Here is a 20,432-nt window from a genome sequence, read left to right on the forward strand (position 1 = left end):
AACCAGACTTTGGTAGAGAAATCAAGACGTCAGCTTCGTGTTTTACAAAGTTTCTAATGTGTTAATTTCTGATGGAAAAGCAGATAATTTATTCATTCTAAATTATCATATCCCGTGTGATATGTAGCCTATAGGCTACAACAAAATACTTTAAACCTGTATATTAACTTTGCTTTATTGTATAAAAGTGACTTAAATGATAAGTTACAATATTGCTGTAGCCTACATGCAATCTTTCTTTGCGCAAAACAAGATTGTCAGAGGTTGTTGGCCCGCGGACACTTCCACATTATCAAATCTGGCCAGCCTGGTAAAAAGTTTGGACACCCCTGGCCTATAGTGCATAGTAGGCTACTATTCAGCTAGAAGAGTCACAAAAACTACGTCAGCGAGCCGCAGTTTTCCCACCGTTGATATAGCCTATGCAGCAGCGACTAAAGTCAGCGATTAAAATACCAAAAACAGAAATAACAGTCAGTTCAGCTCTTTTTATTTCTGACCGTCACAGCGAAACCAATACTAAAGGGCTCTCGATTAGGGAAATCTATATAGATTTTCGTGTGACCAAACCAGAAACCAAGCTGAATGATGACGGAAATGAATGACATGCATTATTCATTCATTCAATAACATTCAAACTATTTAAACCGCTTCAAATAAAACGTATTAAACAAGGGCAGCATATATTTTTACGTTTAATGTATTTGTTTTTAGAACTCAAAAAACAGGAATGTAAATAAATTTAAATCATTTTTCATCATACATCAACATAAAGTATCTTATATAGCATACGTACTTACACAGAAACATTTTCAAATTTGAAATTACAACACTGATCAAACTAAATTGAGTAATGTTAATAATTGTCACTATTACTTTGCGCAGTGCCAGTTTTAAAACGAAATCAATTTAATGAGTCAACTTAAATGTCTAAGTCAGTGGTTCTCAACCTTTTTGTTTTGGGGGACCCCTTTTGGTATCTTCGAAGCGGTCGCGGACCCTTAAAAAAATTATCTGAAATTTTAGTATATCGCTTTTCCTATAATGAAATCAAATGTTTTATAAGTTTCAAAAAGACACACTTAAAAGAGTTTGCTAAACTCACGACGCAAATATGCCAGTTAATGACATTGAAGAAATTATCTTGTGAGCATTATGTTGGCACACACTGCCACACAGCATCAGTAATCTGTATGTTGATTTGATGTTTTTCTATAAATTTTATAGAATGTTGCGATTGTTACAAACAATTTCTCCCTTTTTTTTTTTTTTTTTTTTTTTTTTTATTTCTAATCAGTATAAATTCGTTATAATCTTTGTCATTGCAAAACTGTGAGTGGTGATAGACTGCTGTCTCAAAAGAATTAAGTTGAACATAGCCTTATTAAAACTTAATTCATTTATATAACTTTTTTTTAGTTAGAAAACCAAACATTTGTGTAATGTCCTTTGAAAGTTCAAAGATCTTTTGAAGTTTGAAAGTTCAATGTCCTTTGAAAGTTCAAAGGAAAACGCACCAGTTCGTTAGGAAGTACAGTTTGAAAATCACGGTAATACACAAATAAAGCAGAACCAACCAATTTTTACATTTCGTAATTTATCAATCATGCGGCAAACTCGAAAACTTTCAAAGACCCCTTGGGGTACGCGGACCCTCCGTTGAGAACCACTGGTCTAAGTGATCTTAAATTTATTCATTTTTAAGACTATGCAATCTGCATGGCCTTTAGATTTACGATTAGCTATGTCACATTTTGTGAGCAAATTCTGAAAGGCCTACTTTTGTTTTATTGATCTTTTCAAATACTGTATTACTTTTCAAATACTTTGTTAACAACTGCAGTGTTTGTTGAGGTTATTAACTGTTTGGGAAACTTGTAGTTGTTTCAGTTTTTTTTATTTATGGGTTATCATTTAAATTTGATTAAACATCAGTTTGGTGAGTTACACAGCACATTAATTTATAGTGAATTTGCACTTACAGTAGCGGGGTAATCGGCTGTTTTAAAAGTCAAATTTAGCCCTGGTTTTAGGATACAACAGTATATTCTAAAATCTCTGGTAAAAAAATTGATTTACGTCAAAAACTTATGAAATTTCCGTTTAATCACATATGGTAGATTGACTGTTTTGCATCATAGTGTTGAGGTTTGTTTGAGTTTGCAGAGCTCCGGCTACATGCAGTGCTCTATTGGTGCTACTTGCAAAAAGTTTTACCATTTTTGTTTGTAGTATTATCAAGCCAAAACAACTGCAACAAGTTTCCCGAACTGCCAGTAACCTCAACAAACACTACAGATCTTTACGGTTGAAAAGATGAAGAAAACAAAAGTTGGCCATTCAGAAATTGCTCACAAAATGTAACATAGCTAGTTGTAGCTCTAAAGACCATGCGTCAAGATCACACAAACACATTGGTCTTAGATCAAGATCACCAAAATAAAAGTGATCTTCAAGATCACATTGTGATCTTGAAGATCACGCCAATCTCTGGCTACTACTAACGGCATGTTAGTTGCATTGAATTATTTGAAATATAACCTAAATGAAAAAGGGTAAATTATGCAGCACAAGAGATAATCAAAAAATAAAATACAAGCGCATATACAGTGGACCACAATTGCTTTTTATTGCGTAGTTTGAAATGAGTTCATTGCAATACAAAAATTAAAACAAACAAGAATAAAATCTGCAATCTTTTCAGCAAAGGGTGACCTGACTTCAATTACAACTTTGAAGGGTTCATAAATTTCAGTTTTCTGCGTAAAATCTTTCCTGTAGCTGACCTTGGAATTTCACCCATGAACACTACACCTCCGCGAAGATATTTGTACTTCGATACTTGCGCTGTAAAATCAAGATCAGAAGATTCAGATTTCTCCGTGCAAACTAATAGAAACTCTACAACAACATCTGTGGTTGAAAGAAATCTTGTCTAATCGCAAGCTAGCTTGCTATATTTTTGAAGTGATTGGTAACACGTGTCATTGAGTAGGCAAAATACATATCAAGCCACAGCTTGTACTGGCCTCCATCGTAAAGGAAAAGCAATGATAAGTATCGAACCAAACCAGTGAAACCACTATCCGTTTAAACTAGTTGGAAATTCGACTTGGCTATAGACAGAATACACACTATCAGCGGAGAGGAAAGTTAGTGTAGCAGATATTTCAACATAACAAAAGAGAATCAAATGCGAGAGCAGGCTCTACTAGAAGGAAACAAATACAAAGGTTAAGAAAAACAGTTGTAAAACAGAACTGGTAGCAAGTGTTGCAGAAGTTATTTAGGTGGTGCAACCAGATAGAATTAACAGCAGAGAGTTTGCAAAATCCGACCAACCTTCAACGTGTTTGTTGACCTCGTCTGCAGTTAGAGACTGATCTTTCTTCACTACAAACGCCCGAGGAACTTCACCCGCTTCAGGATCATCGACACCGACCACTCCGACGTCTGCTACTTTGGGCAACTCCAGTATAATGCTCTCCAGTTCTGCAGGTGCAACCTGGAGGTGTAAAAAGAAATAACAATAATGAAAAGTAAAAGTATAAATACCGATAATTCTAAAAGCCAGATTTTAAACATACCTAGCGGTGGGATGACGCAGAGGATAAGGTGCTCGCTTTCCAATCACGCAATCCTGGTTCGGCTTCAGCTGGTTGTTGAAAACCACCGCTCATCTCCACCCAGGGTGTAATAAATTGGGTGGGGGCGTAGGCCGAACTGAAGAAAAGGTGGCCGAACTGCCCACCATATTCTAGTGCTATGCTGAAGGCTCAGTATAATGAGAACCTTATCTGCTCATCCCCCGATTCTTGGACCAAGTACGGGACTCATCTTTACCTTTAGTGACTGGGAGACTACGATGAACTAGCGATTAGGTATTGCATCTAGTTCAGTGGTTCATAACCTTTTTTTCCTTGTTGGTACCAGTTTGAAATCGCCGACAAGTTCTCGCACCCCCTTCCAGAATGACTCGAAAGTGATGTTGTTCTCATAAGTAAATAAAAAAACCATTGTGTTTCTTTAATCCTTATTCATATAACTGACAATGAAATATCACAATATGATGCTTTCCTCATACGAGGGATCTGAAAATTGCATTTTTTATGTTTAGTGTCTCTATTCATATCTAGGATTTAACGTCTCCTGTTCCCTGTATTGCGAGGGTTGGTGGCCAACAATCCAATCATGTCACTAAGATGGCAAAAGGCAGGGACGATGTCGAATTTTGCCTTACCAATTGTCATCAGTTGGCTCCGAAACTGCCTTTATTTCGTTAGGTATGTGAAAAATGCAAAATAGTTTCTCCGTAATGGTGGTTAAACAACAAGCTCAGCGACGTTTTTGCTGTTGTTTCCTGTTGATGATGGCATTTAACCATGGTGTGTTGGTGCTGACCACCACCCGCATGTCAAGGATCGAATCAAGGTTTGTTTCTTTTTTATAAGCAGGAATATTCTGATTCCCTAAATCAAGGGTGGGCAACCTTTTTAACACAAGGGCTAGTTAGGAAAACGTAATGCTTACAGGAGGGCAGCACATCAAATAAACACTAATTCATATTTTCAGCAATGGAGTTTATCTTATTGAAATTTTGTACAAGAATGTCATCCTACTGCAGTGAATTCAATTCAAGCTGGATTTCTACAGGCGCAAAACTTATTTCACAGGTACAGGGGAGTGAAAAGACGGTCATATCACTTCTTAAGCTTCGAAATTGTGTAAATCGAGATGAAAATAGCCTCAATTTAAATAGCCACATTTGGGGGAAAATAGCTGGAAGAAGATGAAGGGCCGCACAAAAAATGGAAAAGGGCCGCACGTTGCCCACCCCTGCCCTAAATATTCTTTTATAACCAACCCTAATCATTCAGCATTCCCGCACCCCTTGTTAAAAACCTCAGATCTAGTTGAAAATTTACATGGGCAACTGCATCCAAAACATCACTCAAATAAATTTTACTATTAAAAACAAGTTTTGGTTGAATAGAATTCACGGGATAGGAAGTGTGTTATACGGCTGTCAGTAGTACTGAGTGTACAGGATCCGGGTCGGATCTGACTGTTCTTCAACGGATCTGGTTCGTATTTTTCGAATAGAAACCGGATCCTACATTTGCATGACTTTTTTTCAAGTTTAAACACAAAAACTCCAGGCAATAACTCCAAACATGGAGAAAGTTTAAAATTAGAACCATCGCGTTTGTGGCAACACTGAGATTGTGGTCAGGTCAAAGTTCATGTTTCAAAATGACCGTTGTTTTTGTAACCATTAGTTTTGCTTGTTGCGCGTGTTTACTGCAGTACGTGTTGAAGTGTTGAAAATTTGTAAGGAGAGATAAACATGCATGAGTTACAATGTAGTCTACAAGGCCTACATTTAGCTGACAAATGATGGTAGACTTTACTTCATTATTTTAGTCTACATGCTTTAGATATTGCTTTACCTAACACTAAATGAAGTAGGATAACATACGGAAAGTCAGGATGCTTAATTGCTCGTATAGAAGTGAAGAGTGTTATAAAAGGTGATCAGACTATAATGCATGACGTAGCAAGTGGCTACGCCTACAAAGTAGCAGGCCGCTGAATTTCATGACTCCACTTTGCAATTATCTTTCAGAAAGAAGTAGGAATATTGAATATGTTAACGTGTCATGTAGTGATAAAGTGAATGTCTTCTGAGACACCGAGACCTAACCCTGGCACGCCGTCAGCAAGAAGCGGTTGACTTGATCACATTGAAAAACTTTTTTGAGAATTATTAAAATGAAGTTCAACCAGCCTCATGTTTAAAAAGGATATATATTTCGCTACATAATAATGAGCATCTTCAGTTCTGCAAACAAACAAACAAATTACTGCAATGATGCAATTACTACTGCAATTATTATACTGCAACTATGCAATTACAGCATAGTTTCCCTTTATGCAGCACTCATTGCAGTAATTTGTTTGTTTGTTTGCAGAACTGAAGATGCTCATTATTATGTAGCGAAATATAAATTCTTTTTAAACATGAGGCTGGTTGAACTTTATTTTAATAATTCTCAAAAACGTGTCATGTAGTGAAATGTTTTTTAATAAATTTTCAAAAGTAAAATTAATTCGGATCTGTTTCGGATTAAAGCAAATCTTAGAAAGCAAAACCCGGATCAGAATCCTAAAAACGTGGATCCGTACACCTCTGGTAGATGGCTGATTATTGATTGACTTGGGTAGCGAGCACAGGCCGATTTAGCTCACCACAATTGACTACAGATGTATAATCACTATGTACCGTAAATCTACGCACACTACATGTCCCTCTGTGATTTATGACTACTGACCTGAAATCCTTTATATTTGATGAGTTCCTTCATTCTATCGACTATGTAGATAAGGCCCTGGTCATCGAAATGACCAACATCGCCAGTACATAGAAAGCCGTCTTCGAATACCTGGGCGTTCGCTTTGGGATTCTTGTAATAACCTTTCATCACCTGCATTGCAGCAGCACAGATTGCTCAGCTAAATGTACTAGATATTCTTATGGACATAAGCATTAATTCATGGCCTGTGTAATCAAAATTGGTTGATGGTGATGATGAATCCGTTCTTTGTTGCATTTATGCGCAGTAGGACAGACATCGCAATCAAAATCAGACATAGTTCTTACCTGTGGAGCTTTGATCAGTATCTCTCCATCTTCGTTTGGACCGAGTTCTCGTCTTGTTTCTTGGTCAACAATCTGCGAAAATATACGATATCTAGTTGCCAACTAAATACAAACTGTTATGTAGAGAAACAGTAGAAGTGACATAGACAGGAATGAAGAATTGGATTTTAACTGTAATACTTCGAGTTGATTGACACGGAAGTTACAGATGAGGTTGAAAGTGTCATCATGCCGCGTTTTAATGGAAGTAATTCCTTGTTCTTTACTAAGTATGATTGCACTTTAGAAATAGAACAGAAGTTGAAAACTCGCTAACAGTATGGTTTCTACATTTTGGGTTCTGTGCTCTTTATTCACGAAACACACAGTATAGTTACTTTCAAAGGCGAGTATGCAATGCAGCTTCGTTTTCAGCGTTAGTTAGATCATGCCATGTGCAGCACAAAGCAGTAGTTAATTATTATTTACAAGCTCACACGGAACACGTCGTTTGCATACGCTATCGACCACACAACTGCTGTTGATATAGTAGAAGTTCAACTCAACGCAGCGTTGTGAAACTTAGTGACTTTTCGCAGTTCTCGGTTAATCAATAATCTGTATCGGTCATTTAGTGCTATGGCATCTTAGCCTGAGAAAGAGCAGTACTTTTCGATGCCAACGCGAGCAATCAGGAATGCCGAGTCCGAATAGATTCGAATTTTACCGAATAACAGGATTCGGTTTGTACGTTTCATATGGACGTCACACTCATTTAGTTGTTTTCGTTCACTGACACAATGCGCGACAAATGTGTTGTGCGTGTGCCTGAGGTTTCCTCTCAGCGACATCGGTTACAAACTGGTTATATTGCGGGTAGTGAACAGGCAAAATATAAACATTTTCAGCTATGCATCTCGTCCTTATCAAGCCTTTTGAAAAGAAAACCAATTTTACATTGAATACGAAATGCTAGAGAACATACAGTCTTACACAAAAACATGATTTAAACATGTGGAAATTGCTTTACCTTACTCGCATACGAAAAGATAACGCGGCACAACGGGTCAAGTATTAAGCCAGTTAGGGTGAAACAGGCTGTAGAGGATTTTATTAAATAATAACTATATTTGATGTAATTTGCTCTGCTTGGCTTTTTGCTTGGCATTGAGCAATTTTTGTAGTATTAATAGTATTTATTATCGTTGAAAGTTGATCTTCTCGGTTAAATATATTTAATTCAAATCCCTTTACCTTTATTGTGGAGTTAGGGGGGTTGAAGCCAACAGTGTTCAAGGGACAGTTGATCATGGAAATTGTAGCACCAATAATACATTCGGTCAAACCCCAACCTGTTGCAAATCACAATGACCAGCATGTTTTCCATTGATGTTAATGATGTTTGAAGAGCATACTAGAATGCCTCAGAGTTGGGACTAATTCGTCAAATAGGCCTTCGGATGAAACTCACACATATTTCCAGATCATCAGCAAATCTAATACCAGGATTAAGTAATAATTTTTTTGGGAATTCATTTCCTTTTAGGCTGGCCTTGCAAACTATTGATTCAACATTAAATTAGAAAGATTACAAATCACTTCCTGAGCATCTAAACATTTACGTAAAAGGAGCAAAGAACGGATGTATTACACAGCGTGAAAGGATCATCAGTGAACACATACTAAAGGTTCCAAAATAAGTGGAATACTTTTTGTAATTGCAGTGACAAATTACGAAAATTCACCTTGTCCAACAACGGCTTGCATATTTTGCATGGAGGAAACTGTTACTTTCGGGGCTAAAGGCGCGGCCCCACTTAGGACCATTCCTAAAGAAGACAAATCGTATTTACTCCGAATTGGACTTTCGGCCAACTGCATCATCATAGCGGGTACCGCAAATATTACTGCCACCTAAAAGAAAAAAGCCTTTGTTGAAGGCATCAAGTAAACATGCTCGAATGTAAGTGTAATTCTAATTAAAAATTTGTTTAAGACTTGATTTTTAAAGAGCAGGAGGTTCAAACCATAAATCACCTGATGCGTCATAGACGTGTGTTCCAAATGCCAAACAAGAATTATAAAGAATAGATAAATCAGCCTGGTTCGGCAACTTGTATAATGGTCGTCAGACCACTCTGCATGGGACAACTCAGCAAGTACATTTCAGCTATTATCCAAGTCAGCAAATGAGATTTTCGCCTAACATTGGACTTGCTTGGTTATGGCTTGCTAAACTGAACTTGCTGACTTGTGACATGCCAAGTTTCGGCTTGCTCAGTTGCTATTTTCTCAGTTTTATAACTTGCCAATTTCAGCCACTCGCTAAAATGTTGCTAGCTCAATTGTCACTTGCTCAACTGCCATTTGGTCAGTTCACAACTGCTGACTAGTAGGAGACTCATGTACAATATTAATAAACCTATCGTTATCGCAAAAGCAGCTTATTCAAATATCATTAAGAACTATAGTGAAATAACACGCATGCAGAAAACAAAACTTCGAAGATTATTTGCGTTGATTTTCACCTTGTGCTTTTCAATAGTTTCGAAGACGTGCTTGACGTTGAAACGCTTATCCATGATATACTTCACGCCTCTATAGTTGTCAAATATTCGCAACAATCCATATGCATGAAACATGGGAACTGTGCTATAAAAAACCACCCACGGTGGCATCCTCCCCAGGCTCCTATATGAAATATGTAAGTATATACTTAGAAGTGCAAAGTAGCCTTTTGTCAAAAACTAGCCTGGGTAGTACAGCAAGTACAAAATCAGATTTTATGTTGGGCCAATTTGCGTCTACAATTACATTCTACAATAGTTTGAGATGGAATCAAATGTAAGGGTCCGACAGCAATATAATCTTCGTTAAAACGAATGAGCTCTACTCATAAATTGTAATGGTACAAACTCTAAGGGTCTGCTACCGTACTATTCGACGAGTTTCCTAATTGGCGACAGCCTTATTCGGCGACAGCCTTTTTCGGCGAGTTTCCTATTTGGCAATTTTTTGAAAATCCAACGACGCCTTCTGTAAATCCAACGATTGAATATTATTCAATATTCAGACATTGAATCAATGTAAATACGAACTGTTAGGCTAATTGGGTTCTTTAAACAAATCAAATGGCTTAATTGTAAATGTTTCTCAGGAACAACCTATACCTGGTCAGCAAAAGTTCCCTTTTGTACACGATTTCAACGTCTGGCGACGAATGATGTAATTGCCTTTACATTACATTCAAAAGTTTTGTTGACATCAAAAATTTTTTGACTGTTTTGAGTTACAGCATCGTTTTGTGGAAAAGGTTGTTTTGATGTAAATATATATATATTTGAAATAATATTAATAAATATTTATTATTATCATACATTTTATCACACATATCATACATCATACATACATTTTATTATCATATAAAATCAACAAATAGCTTACGGTATTTAAAAAATGAATGACATGACAAATGACATAAACATGACGCAAAGAAGGTGGATGACGTAGGATACATGCCAATTTTATGTGAGCAAACATTTTAATTTAATAGTTCAAACATTTTTCGCTAAATTTCATTTTAATTTATTTTTCTTTGTCGGAATGCAAAAGAAACGATATTGTGGAAAAAAATACAAAATTCTCTAAATAAACATAAGGCGTCATTGGATTTTTAAAAAATCGCCGAATAGGGAACTCGCCGAAAAAGGCTGTCGCCAAATAGGGAACTCGACTAAACGGGCAATTCTGCAAACTCTAACCATCTTTTTCAACACCGCTTCTGGGCTGGAACTGAAACTTGATCCGGCTCTGAAGTTGTAGTGCAAGCTTTCTATAAAATGTTTGAAATAAATGTATGACAAAGTCTAATTTGAAATTCTTGTGTTGCAGATCGCGATTTCGGGTTTTGAATCCTCTTCAGTACAACTTTATCAACAACATAGTGCAGTAAAATTCACAGCAGTTCGCTTTAGAAAAGGACTAAAAATGTTATGTGGTTGCCAAGAAACAAATTAGTCTGTGAAATGAGTCTGCGAGCAGTAATAATGACAATTTTTATGCAAATTATGAAGGTAATTAGGTCATTGGTCATACATTATAAAAGTTAAGTGACAAACGTTAGGGAGGGGTTCTGGGAATGGCAAGCCATCCTCGCACAAAAATGACTCAAATTTGCCCTATAACGTGATCCACAAAAGATACAGTCAATATCAATTAATATGCAAAAATGGGGTACCGGTAGGCAATTTCACGTATTAGAGAACAGCTTCATGCCCAGTCAAGCTGGTGCAAGAGAGAAGCTCAATTACGGATCAACAGATACATTGGATGGCTTGCCGTCCCCAGAACTCCTCCTTAGCGTTTTTCACTTCACTTTTATAATGTATGATGACCTAATCACCTTCATAATTTGCATAAAAATTGTCATTATTGCTGCTCGGAGACTAATTTCACAGACCTCTGTGGTTTTATTTTCTAGCAGTTATTGTGTTCCTTTCAACATATGCCTTTGTTTTTACGACATGGGATAAGGAAGGCATAAGTAATGGTATAAAAAATGGATTGTAGTTTATGGTTCGCGTTTGGAGTCGAAGTGGAGTTTGGTGTCAACATTCCCAAAATATTTGGAGCAGGAATAGATTTGGAGTCACAAACTGCAAAGTCAGAATGGAACAGGAGTCCAGAAAACATGACTCCGTACACCTCCGCAGTCCACAGCATTAGGCTTAAACAGATCACTTTATCTACACTTGTGAAATAAATCATTGTCACAATCAATATGCGTAGCAGTGGTGCCGAAGTTAGTTGAGGATTGGGGGGGATAAATCAACATTTTATCAAATTTAGACAATTTTGAACATTGGGGGATGCGTATTTTTATACACAATTTTAATGGTACCGGTATTAAGTTTATTAAACAATCACCGGACCTCGGTAAATTAGCTGCTAACAGCATAATATTATACAGATAAGAAATCATGGAGATAAAAGTGCTACCAGTGCTCTTGTGAATGACTGCTGCAAGACTAAGAAACAAACAAAGAAAAATTGGTACAACAAGTGGGATAAGAACCTATGAACTTCGAATGAATACTTAGCTTTTCCAAAAAAACAGAAGTTACACTTTTCTTCTTGTCCTCTCCTTCACTAGAACCACTACACTTAGTGCACTATAGGGCAAAGTCATTAGTCAGGGAACTGAAAACAATCGAAGCTACAGAAGAACATCGGCAAATTTATGACAAAAATAATAGGCTAACTTTCAAACATATCACAAGAACTTGTTACAACTGAACATATTGCGTCTTATGGTAGTGCACATTGAAAACTCGTTATCGATGTCATATGTGTGATGTCATTGAAAATATTTTGGTAACTGTTGCAACCCATGCTATCATTAAACCTTTCCTGTCCTAAAGTATTCCTCAGCCAGGTTTTCAATCTACGAAGATTGGAAAACGACCTCTCACAAGCAGCAGAGCTTACCGGGCAAACTTAGAGGATCTTAATCAGCTAGAGTATTTGAGAATAGAGAGGTTTTTCCAACTCGGACAATGCCTGGTAAGCTCGTTTAGCATCATACATAGATTTTGCTCCTGTTGCCCTACTGAATGAATCACTTCGATAACTCATCGATTGTCTATTCAGCTCTGGATAATTTTTGACCATTTCAGAAACTAAGCCGGTCTTGAAAATTCGTGCAAGTTCTTTATACTTTGCCGAATCGGAATTCAGGCTTCTTTCAAACCGTTCGGTCAGTTCAGAGATAACTGTATCCATGAACTGACTGTAAAGTATTCTATAATGCAGTTGAGTGTCTGCAGTAGCTGACATCGATCCTCCACCCAATCTTTCAGGGACTCTTCTTTGCCGTGGTGCTTGCAAAGGCGTGATAAAATTAGCAGCAAATTTTTCTGGAAAGGAAACTGCATTTTTATAATTGTTTTCAAACTCCAAATCACGATATTTCTCTTGAGTGATTTTCAGGGTCTGAAACAGCTCTTCACAACAGTTAATGTCAAGCTTTTCTCCTTGCAAAGTGATACTAAATTGCTCCATAAGTGCTAAAGGCTTTAAAACCAGAGACACAAGGTCTACACAGGAGATTAATACAATGAGTCCCTTCATAAGCATTACTGCAGTGCCGTGGCCAGGTCCAATTCGTCCTTAATACCTTCAATGAAGGTCCTTCACTATCTAGTGTCAAATCCAAGAAAATTTAGAACTGTGATCAAACATCAATAAAGAAAAACAACAATTCGAGATGCTTGCAAACAACTAAATCGAAGTATAACTTCATTCATCATCATCATAATCCATCGTCGGTTTGTTCCCCACTAGTGGAGGTGGCCGATTGTTTCCGCGCAGCAATTGTCTTAATCCCTTTTCTCCATTTCACCCTGTCCCTTGCATCTTCCTCCTTCAGTCCGACTTTTTTAAACTCATCTTTCACTTGTTGTTTCCACGTTCTTCTTGGACGACCGCGTTTCCTCTTCCCATCCACCTTTAGATCTAGTGCCTTTCTAAGAAAACTTCCTTCCTCCCTCCTTATCACATGTCCATACCATCTTATGTGGAATACCGGTACGTTCATTATTAGCAAATATTTTTTTCTAAATTATTGAGGGGGATGCTGCTAAAATATTGGGGGGATATATCCCCCCCTACTTCGGCACCACTGATGCGAAGCCTCACGACAGGCTACATTATGTCTTGACCGAGCGTACTGTTTTAATTTTAAAATTCTTGTACGATTTGTTATTATCGGTTACTGTACTATAGTGACCTTTGATTGCGAAAATCATTTATGTGACGTATTTCTGGAACATTTTGCGTACCGGTACGTGCAAGTCTGGAAGCTTCTCCAGCTTGCTTCTCAGGATTTGCCAGGTGTAGTTTTTTATGACGTCACAAAGATGTTTACGTGTAGTAAACTTGACCAGAACAATAAGTTCTTATGATGTAACATTATCGTACCTTCTCAAAGTTGCTAGACCAAACAAACCTGCTATAAATAGTGGCGTAATTTGCGTAAAGTATTGTAGTTGGTAATAGATGTAGAGATTATAGTGAGATTATTGTTGATTGAGAGTTGAAGTTATTGAATACCTGTAGACGAGATTTGGTGCTATTATAAATTGTGATCGAGATTAGAGTTTTATGAGAAGCTGTGAGTGGAATGCGTTGGAATCTATTGCTGTTCATTGTTACTTTGATTTGCTGAAAGTGTTGAGCCGTTCGTTAAAGTCCAAGAATTTTCATTTATCATCACACTGGTAGAACTATTCGACCATTTAATTGACTGCTTTTCGGTGATATTCCATTAAACTACGTCATTAATCCTTTCCAAGTCTCTTTCCTGGTAAGAGATAGAAAGAAACGTGACAATCATGCTGCCAAAGGCGAAACTCAATCTATTAATTAATATATACCTTGATTAATTAACCAACAGTCCGTTTTATTGAAAAATAAGACAAATAAATAACAAAGTATCTTGTTTAAGGACATATGTTGGTAGTAACAGTTACGTTGCTCAGCTATCCACTTTCAAAATCAAAGTTTTCTGGCACAATGACAGATTATGCAAGCTTAAACTTAAAGAAAATCTAATAACATTTGTAACACGAATAGCAACAATTGAAAGCTAAGCATTATGCAAATTTGATTTTGGTGTTGAAAATACGAACTTTGTGACAACAAGAAGGGACACGAGATTGTAATGGGTGAGCATCACACCCTTTGGCATGCCAGTTGTTCCGCTGGAGTAGGGTAGGAGAACAATATCTTCATGGATATTCACTACCGTGCTGAACGGGAAATCTAAACAATGATATGTTCTTTGCTAAATATTTTAACTTGTAAAATTGGTATATTATTCAATAGTTGTTGTAATAAATTAAACAATCTGCTACTATTCGGAGAAGCTGATTCCGAGAAATCCCAATTCGGAAACAGCCTTTTTCCAAGATTTCTAAAGTTTCACAGATTTCACAGCTCTGCATCTTTTTCTTCAAAGAAATTAGCTTATAATAGAGGTTAATCATGCAACAAGTTATAGCCTCCCCATTAAAATGCAAACTTTTTTTTCAGTGTAGTGTTTATGCTTACAAATTTGAAAAGTTTGGATAAGGACGGTGGCGCAGGACACACGTCAAGAGCAAATATTTGAATTTAATAGTTCAAAAAAAAAATTTAAGTTGCTTTTTATTTTTCACTAAATTTCAATTCAATTCATTTTTATTTTTCGGAATGCAGAAAAACGATATTGTGGAAATCAAATACAGTAACAGAACCATCAAAAGGAAAAGGTGGCAAAACTGTAATGGTTCTGATTTCAATTTGCCAATCCAAAACTGTTAGGCGTGAATCATCGCCAGATGTCACGGTCGACACATCAGTGGCGAATCTGGCACTCGCTTCCTTAAAACGTAATGCCTTAACTTAACAAACCTGTAGGTTAGTAAACTTTTAAGTAAACAAACCAGTAAACAACTAATTTTGTTTGTCATATGCATGAAATCGGATCCCCTCAACGTTGCTAGCATGACCCACCACTGTGGCATGATCGATTATATGTTAGGTTAATTGCCTAACCCAGAGAGTGGCAAACTTCGGCCCGGCTCGCCAAGGAAGACCATTCCGCCTGCAGCTCTTCTACAAATTATTTTATGGCCCGCTTAGTGGTATATACATTATATTATAATCAAATAAAAGAAGTATTTTTTCATAAATTATTTTCGTAGGGTCACGTCTTTGATTTGCAGCGTTTCTGTTTGTGTAAAAAAAGGAGTTCAACATAAAGCACTATTTAGTACTATGACACAAAACATAGCCTACTATTTTTCACAACTTAATGGGTCAAACAAGGAAAGACAAACCTAATCTACTCAAAAATAGCCAAACAGCAAGTTTCGTTTCCCAAAGGAAAAGAAAACAAATGAATCAGAAAATACTACTTTTTCTAGTTATATGGTAGCACAATAAATAGCAAAACCCACAAGACCATATAGTAAATACCGATGACAAAATTGCGAAAAAATGTACGATGTTATTGAATGTTATACGAATGTTATTGAATGTTATTGAAACCATAGGCCTACGCCAAGAAAAAAAAATAAAACATCAGTCTTTTAACAAGAACGATAACCAGATGAATAGCAGAGATGTCTGAGAACGTAAAATCTAGCAAAAATATTCTTGAAAATGTACACTTGTACAGTATATAGATGACAGCACACTGCACAGACATGACTAACATAGCTCAAATGGCAGCAGGCTATTTGTGCGTAGAGTAAACAAAGGTATGACACTGTTGAAGAATTCGTTCAGCTTATTTGGAGGGTGCTACTATTGATGCTGATGCTGAAGAATTCGTTCAGCTTATTTGGAGGGTGCTACTATTGATGCTGATATTCTAAAGACATTACGTCCATGCCTTAAAGTCATCAGTTTGAATTTATCAAAATGGTATTAGTAGGCTACGGTTTGGTTTTGGTCCGCTGTTAGAAAAAAGGTTGTCGATCCCTGGTCCAACCTATGCCCGCAAGATATCAGCTACTTTACATCCACTTCACTGAAACAATAACCTACCCAAATGATCCCTGCAAATTCTCTAAATAAACAGAAGCCGTCGCTGCATTTTCAAGAAATCACTGAATCGGTTTTCTGAAAAGACTGTCTCTGAATTGGCATTTCTTCGAAACGAGCCATTAGGCTACGTCAATTAAATGCATCATGCAGAAATATAACATGGAAGTATTGCTTTTTACTTTTAAAAGATGAAAAGAAAAAAGAGAGTATAGTTTGGAACTGGAAGGCAAATTTTGTGTGAAGAGGGACAAATCAATAGGTTACGTAGGCTATTTAATAAAATCGTATTTTTTGTTCCGTACTCATTTGTGTAGTTTATGTATGTAGTTCATACTTTGATAAAGTCACCATCGAAGACAATAAATAAGGCAGTTTTCAGCTGAATGGTTCAGCTCATAACTGGACAGTGTGCAAGATGGTACAATAAAAAGGAGCCATTGATTAAAGGCTGTTGTGTTATAAATCAACCACTTGTTTTCACTAATTTGGTTGACTAACGATGTAGTACTTTTTTTGTTGACATTTGTGCATAATGATCTCGGTCAAAATTTAAAAAAAGTACATCATTGATTGCACTAGTGCAGTTAATCAAGTCCAATTGCTATCCCACCACGTAGAATGTTATTAATTATTACGTATAAGTGACTGCAAGCAGCAAATTCTTCAAGCAGAACGAAGCCGTAAACAAAGGCATTCAAGTAAAACAAGATAATTCTTATCATCACTCCATAGTTCATTGATTCAACAGAAAAGTGCTTAGTACAAACTTGATTGTAAAAATGCATTTATTCAACGCTTTTAAAACGTTTCTTTTCAAGTGAAAAAATAAAATTTCTACAGATTGCATGTCAGACAAACAATATTTAATCTTTGAATGCATCAAACTGAATTGAACACATAATAACCTACCTTTCCCATCATCTTGATGGATGATTTGCCATACATTCCTACATTGTTTGCTTTCGTCCAAAGATATTACTTCCTGTGTAAAAAGTTCTCAAGTCATTGTCACAAAAGTTCTTGAAGTTTTAGACATACCAACCATCACTTTGTACACAAAAACAAAGATTTGTTACCCCAGACAAAATGTTAAGTGTACAGCAAACGTTACAAGAATACACCAAACTTTTTCCTCTTTTTTCAGCTACATGACATACAAGCAGGGATGAAATGCCATGTAGACCAGTTCTCAAAAAGCATGTCTCACTTTACTAAGTGTTCAAATAAAAAAGATATTTGCATTTAAAATATATATACTATTGATTGGATTCACTCTGCCCCATTCCAAGCACAAATCTATGGTTATGGTGGTATGCTATTGTCTGTAAAAAATACTTGAATGGAAGGAATTCTTTTGGCAATTTCCAGCATTTTACCAACTTGGTGTGAATCAGTAATTACGAACTTTGGTTGGCAGTTTTCAAATTGTTTCAATGTTTCTTCTGTAAAACAATTTATAATTTCACGTGGGAATTTCATTTTAATTATAGTTTGAGAAAGATCATTTGTAGGATGACATATTGTGGATTGCTTTCTAGCTATCATATTGTAAAAGTTATAATAGATGCCAAACATATGCATTTATGCAATATGCATGGTTTAACCTATATCCCAAATAAAATTTGTTTTTTAAATATTCAAACAAAGTTGAAAAACAAGATTACCTAGCTGAGATTGTATCTCAGCAGCAGTTTGTGGAAAGAATTAACAGTGATCAACTAATGCCATTGAGAGAGAGATGCCTTTATTTGCCCTTCTAGCGTGAGAACAAAATTGAATAATTATTATGCAAACAGACACATATATAATGCAGAAAGAACTGGCAGCACACAATAACCTTGCAAATAAGCTTGTATTTTCTATAAATCTATGAAGCGCTTTAGATCTAAATCATTTAATCATTAGTAAATGCTAACATTTGCATTAACAATCTTTATTCATACATAGTTTCTTATATACATATTCATACATACTAATTTTCTTATTTTTATTTATTTATGTTTTCTTATCAATTGTTATCTGCGAGTATGTTAATGTTTTTCTCTGTAGTACCATGTGTACTGGACCAGAATACATTATTATTATTATTAATAAGACATAGGTATATAATTTTTCAATGATCTTTACCTAGTTTATAGTGAGGATTGCAAGTAGTGGTTATTGCATTACACGCTGATATTCCAAGAATTATCATTCCGTATTCAATGCAATTTGAAGTAGCCAGAGCAACTACTTCTTGTTTTTGCAAGCCTAGTTTTGTAAATGCACTAGCCAGTTTCACTGAGCCTCTCAAGATTTCTCCAAACGTAAGTTGTTGGCCAGTAGTTCCATCTTCCTGTAAAATAATTAAAAATTTAAAATAAATGGCTCATGCAGGTTAAAATAGAAAAGTACGGTAAAGCTTCTCTTTGTGTTTATGACCTTGCAAGTAATGTAATGTGATCTTCTACCAGGTGCTGCTCTCTCGAACTAATGAATAATAATATGCTATTTACTTAAAAAGCATTGCTAAACTGCATACAAAAATGTTGATTAACAACTCAGCTACCATAGAATTAGCTATTTTAATTATACAAGCATCTCAAACCTAATGACAGAAGGCAGTGAAGTGACATATATATAGTCTTTGATTCAACTGCTCCCCTTATTTTAGCTTGCCATTAAGTGTTTTTGTCGAGACACAGCCGCGTCTTTAGAGTGGTGTCGAACCCACGTCCTATTCAATCAATCAATCATTTCTTTTTTCATCATTAACGTGTCCAGGATGAAAAAGATACTAACTACAAAAATCTATAATATAGACCTACCAGTACGTTAATGAACGAGAAAAGGTGGCAAAACCTTGAAAGGTTTAAAACGTGCCTGAATAAAAAATTATGTAGTAGGCTATATCAGTAGTTAGCACGGCCACAAAACCCAAAAAAACAAATAACAAAAAATAAAACAAAAACAGAGAGAAGCACACATGTAGTATAATGAATGACAGCCTAATGAAAAGTGTTGTGGATTGAATTTGCCAGTTTCAATATTGATGTGGATGAGCAGTCATTAGTAGGATGGAGAAAGAAAACCGGACATAAAAGAAACCCATCCTCAGGCAAAAGCTCATTTCGATGTGGCCCAGGAGAGCAAGTGTTGAGCTCTTTCTATGGTCAGACTGCACATCACACAGTAGCCTAAAACTACTGAAGTCAGGCAGACGTTTTCACCACTTGGCTAAGCAGCCGACAGCCTTTTACTAGCCTAAACAAGTCCTGGTGAAAATTCTATTTAATGTAATTTACCAAAGCTACATGGTTCATGTTCCTCTTCAGTAAATCTGTATTGTACTTGTAAAAATTGATTTTGGGGATCACAACTTCAGGATCAATACTTTGAAGCAACATTGTCACACTTAAAATGTTGTCTCTTTTTGCAAAAATTATCAAGTAGTCAACCTTAAGCTAAAGTAAAAAAAATTGTGTTAAGCAATGATATCTTAATTGTTTTGCAATGGCACAACATTTCATACGGTAGCTTACTCTGAATAAAACCGGAACTGACATGTTGCATCCTACCTAAGAAAGTTGAAACATAAGCAAAATGTACATCAGCTGCTGCCACAAAAGTAAATATAGCTAATCCTTGATAAATATTGTATTACGGTAGGGTATGTAGTATGTACCGTACCTATTGCATGGCTGGCAGCCAAGTGCAGTTATAGTAGATCATAGCAGTGCTGACTAAATTGACAGAGTAAAGTTTCCGCTTGTTGTTGAAATGTTTTTGTATGTGAATTATTCCATCCACTGGCACTACAATGGATGGTCATTTACTTTTTTTTGGATACAAAACAAACGTACATAAAAAAAACGACAAAAACGTACAGTGTCATCCAATGAGAGAGTGCGAAAGACCATAGCCCTAAAATGGCGCAGGAGGTCTCGAGTCTGCACTCTCTAGTTCAAACATTTCTATGAAAGCAAGTGTTGCATTTTTAAATAGCGAAATGCACTAATAGGTTCACTAAATGGAGAGCTGTCAAACCAGTGCTGCTTGATCTTGCCCTATGAAATCGGGGGTTAACCATTTGAGCTACATATCCCTGATAACTACTACATCTTCCGATTTAGGTAGCCTACACAGCATTAACTTCTGTTCTTTTTGTCAACACAGCACCTGCTATTGCAGCAAGCAACTAAGCAATCGCATCCGCATGCAT

General features: G+C 36.3%; 1 protein-coding gene across 1 annotated transcript; it reads right to left on the reverse strand.

The window, feature by feature from the left end:
- Positions 1-1,237: 1,237 nt before the first annotated feature.
- LOC145770067 (putative 4-coumarate--CoA ligase 1) lies at positions 1,238-19,631 on the reverse strand. Its single transcript, XM_082581655.1, has 12 exons — positions 19,516-19,631; positions 18,359-18,566; positions 17,567-17,673; positions 17,141-17,213; positions 14,329-14,461; positions 9,169-9,331; positions 8,386-8,554; positions 7,895-7,992; positions 6,662-6,733; positions 6,333-6,485; positions 3,343-3,505; positions 1,238-2,847 (listed from the first exon to the last, which is right to left on the reverse strand). The coding sequence occupies exons 1-12, from the start codon at positions 19,615-19,617 to the stop codon at positions 2,726-2,728; spliced, it is 1,563 nt and encodes a 520-aa protein (XP_082437781.1). The 5' UTR covers positions 19,618-19,631; the 3' UTR covers positions 1,238-2,725.
- Between the last annotated feature and the right edge of the window lie 801 nt (positions 19,632-20,432).

This window comes from Aplidium turbinatum, chromosome 5, assembly GCF_918807975.1.
Source record: "Aplidium turbinatum chromosome 5, kaAplTurb1.1, whole genome shotgun sequence".
NCBI classification, from domain to species: domain Eukaryota; kingdom Metazoa; phylum Chordata; class Ascidiacea; order Aplousobranchia; family Polyclinidae; genus Aplidium; species Aplidium turbinatum.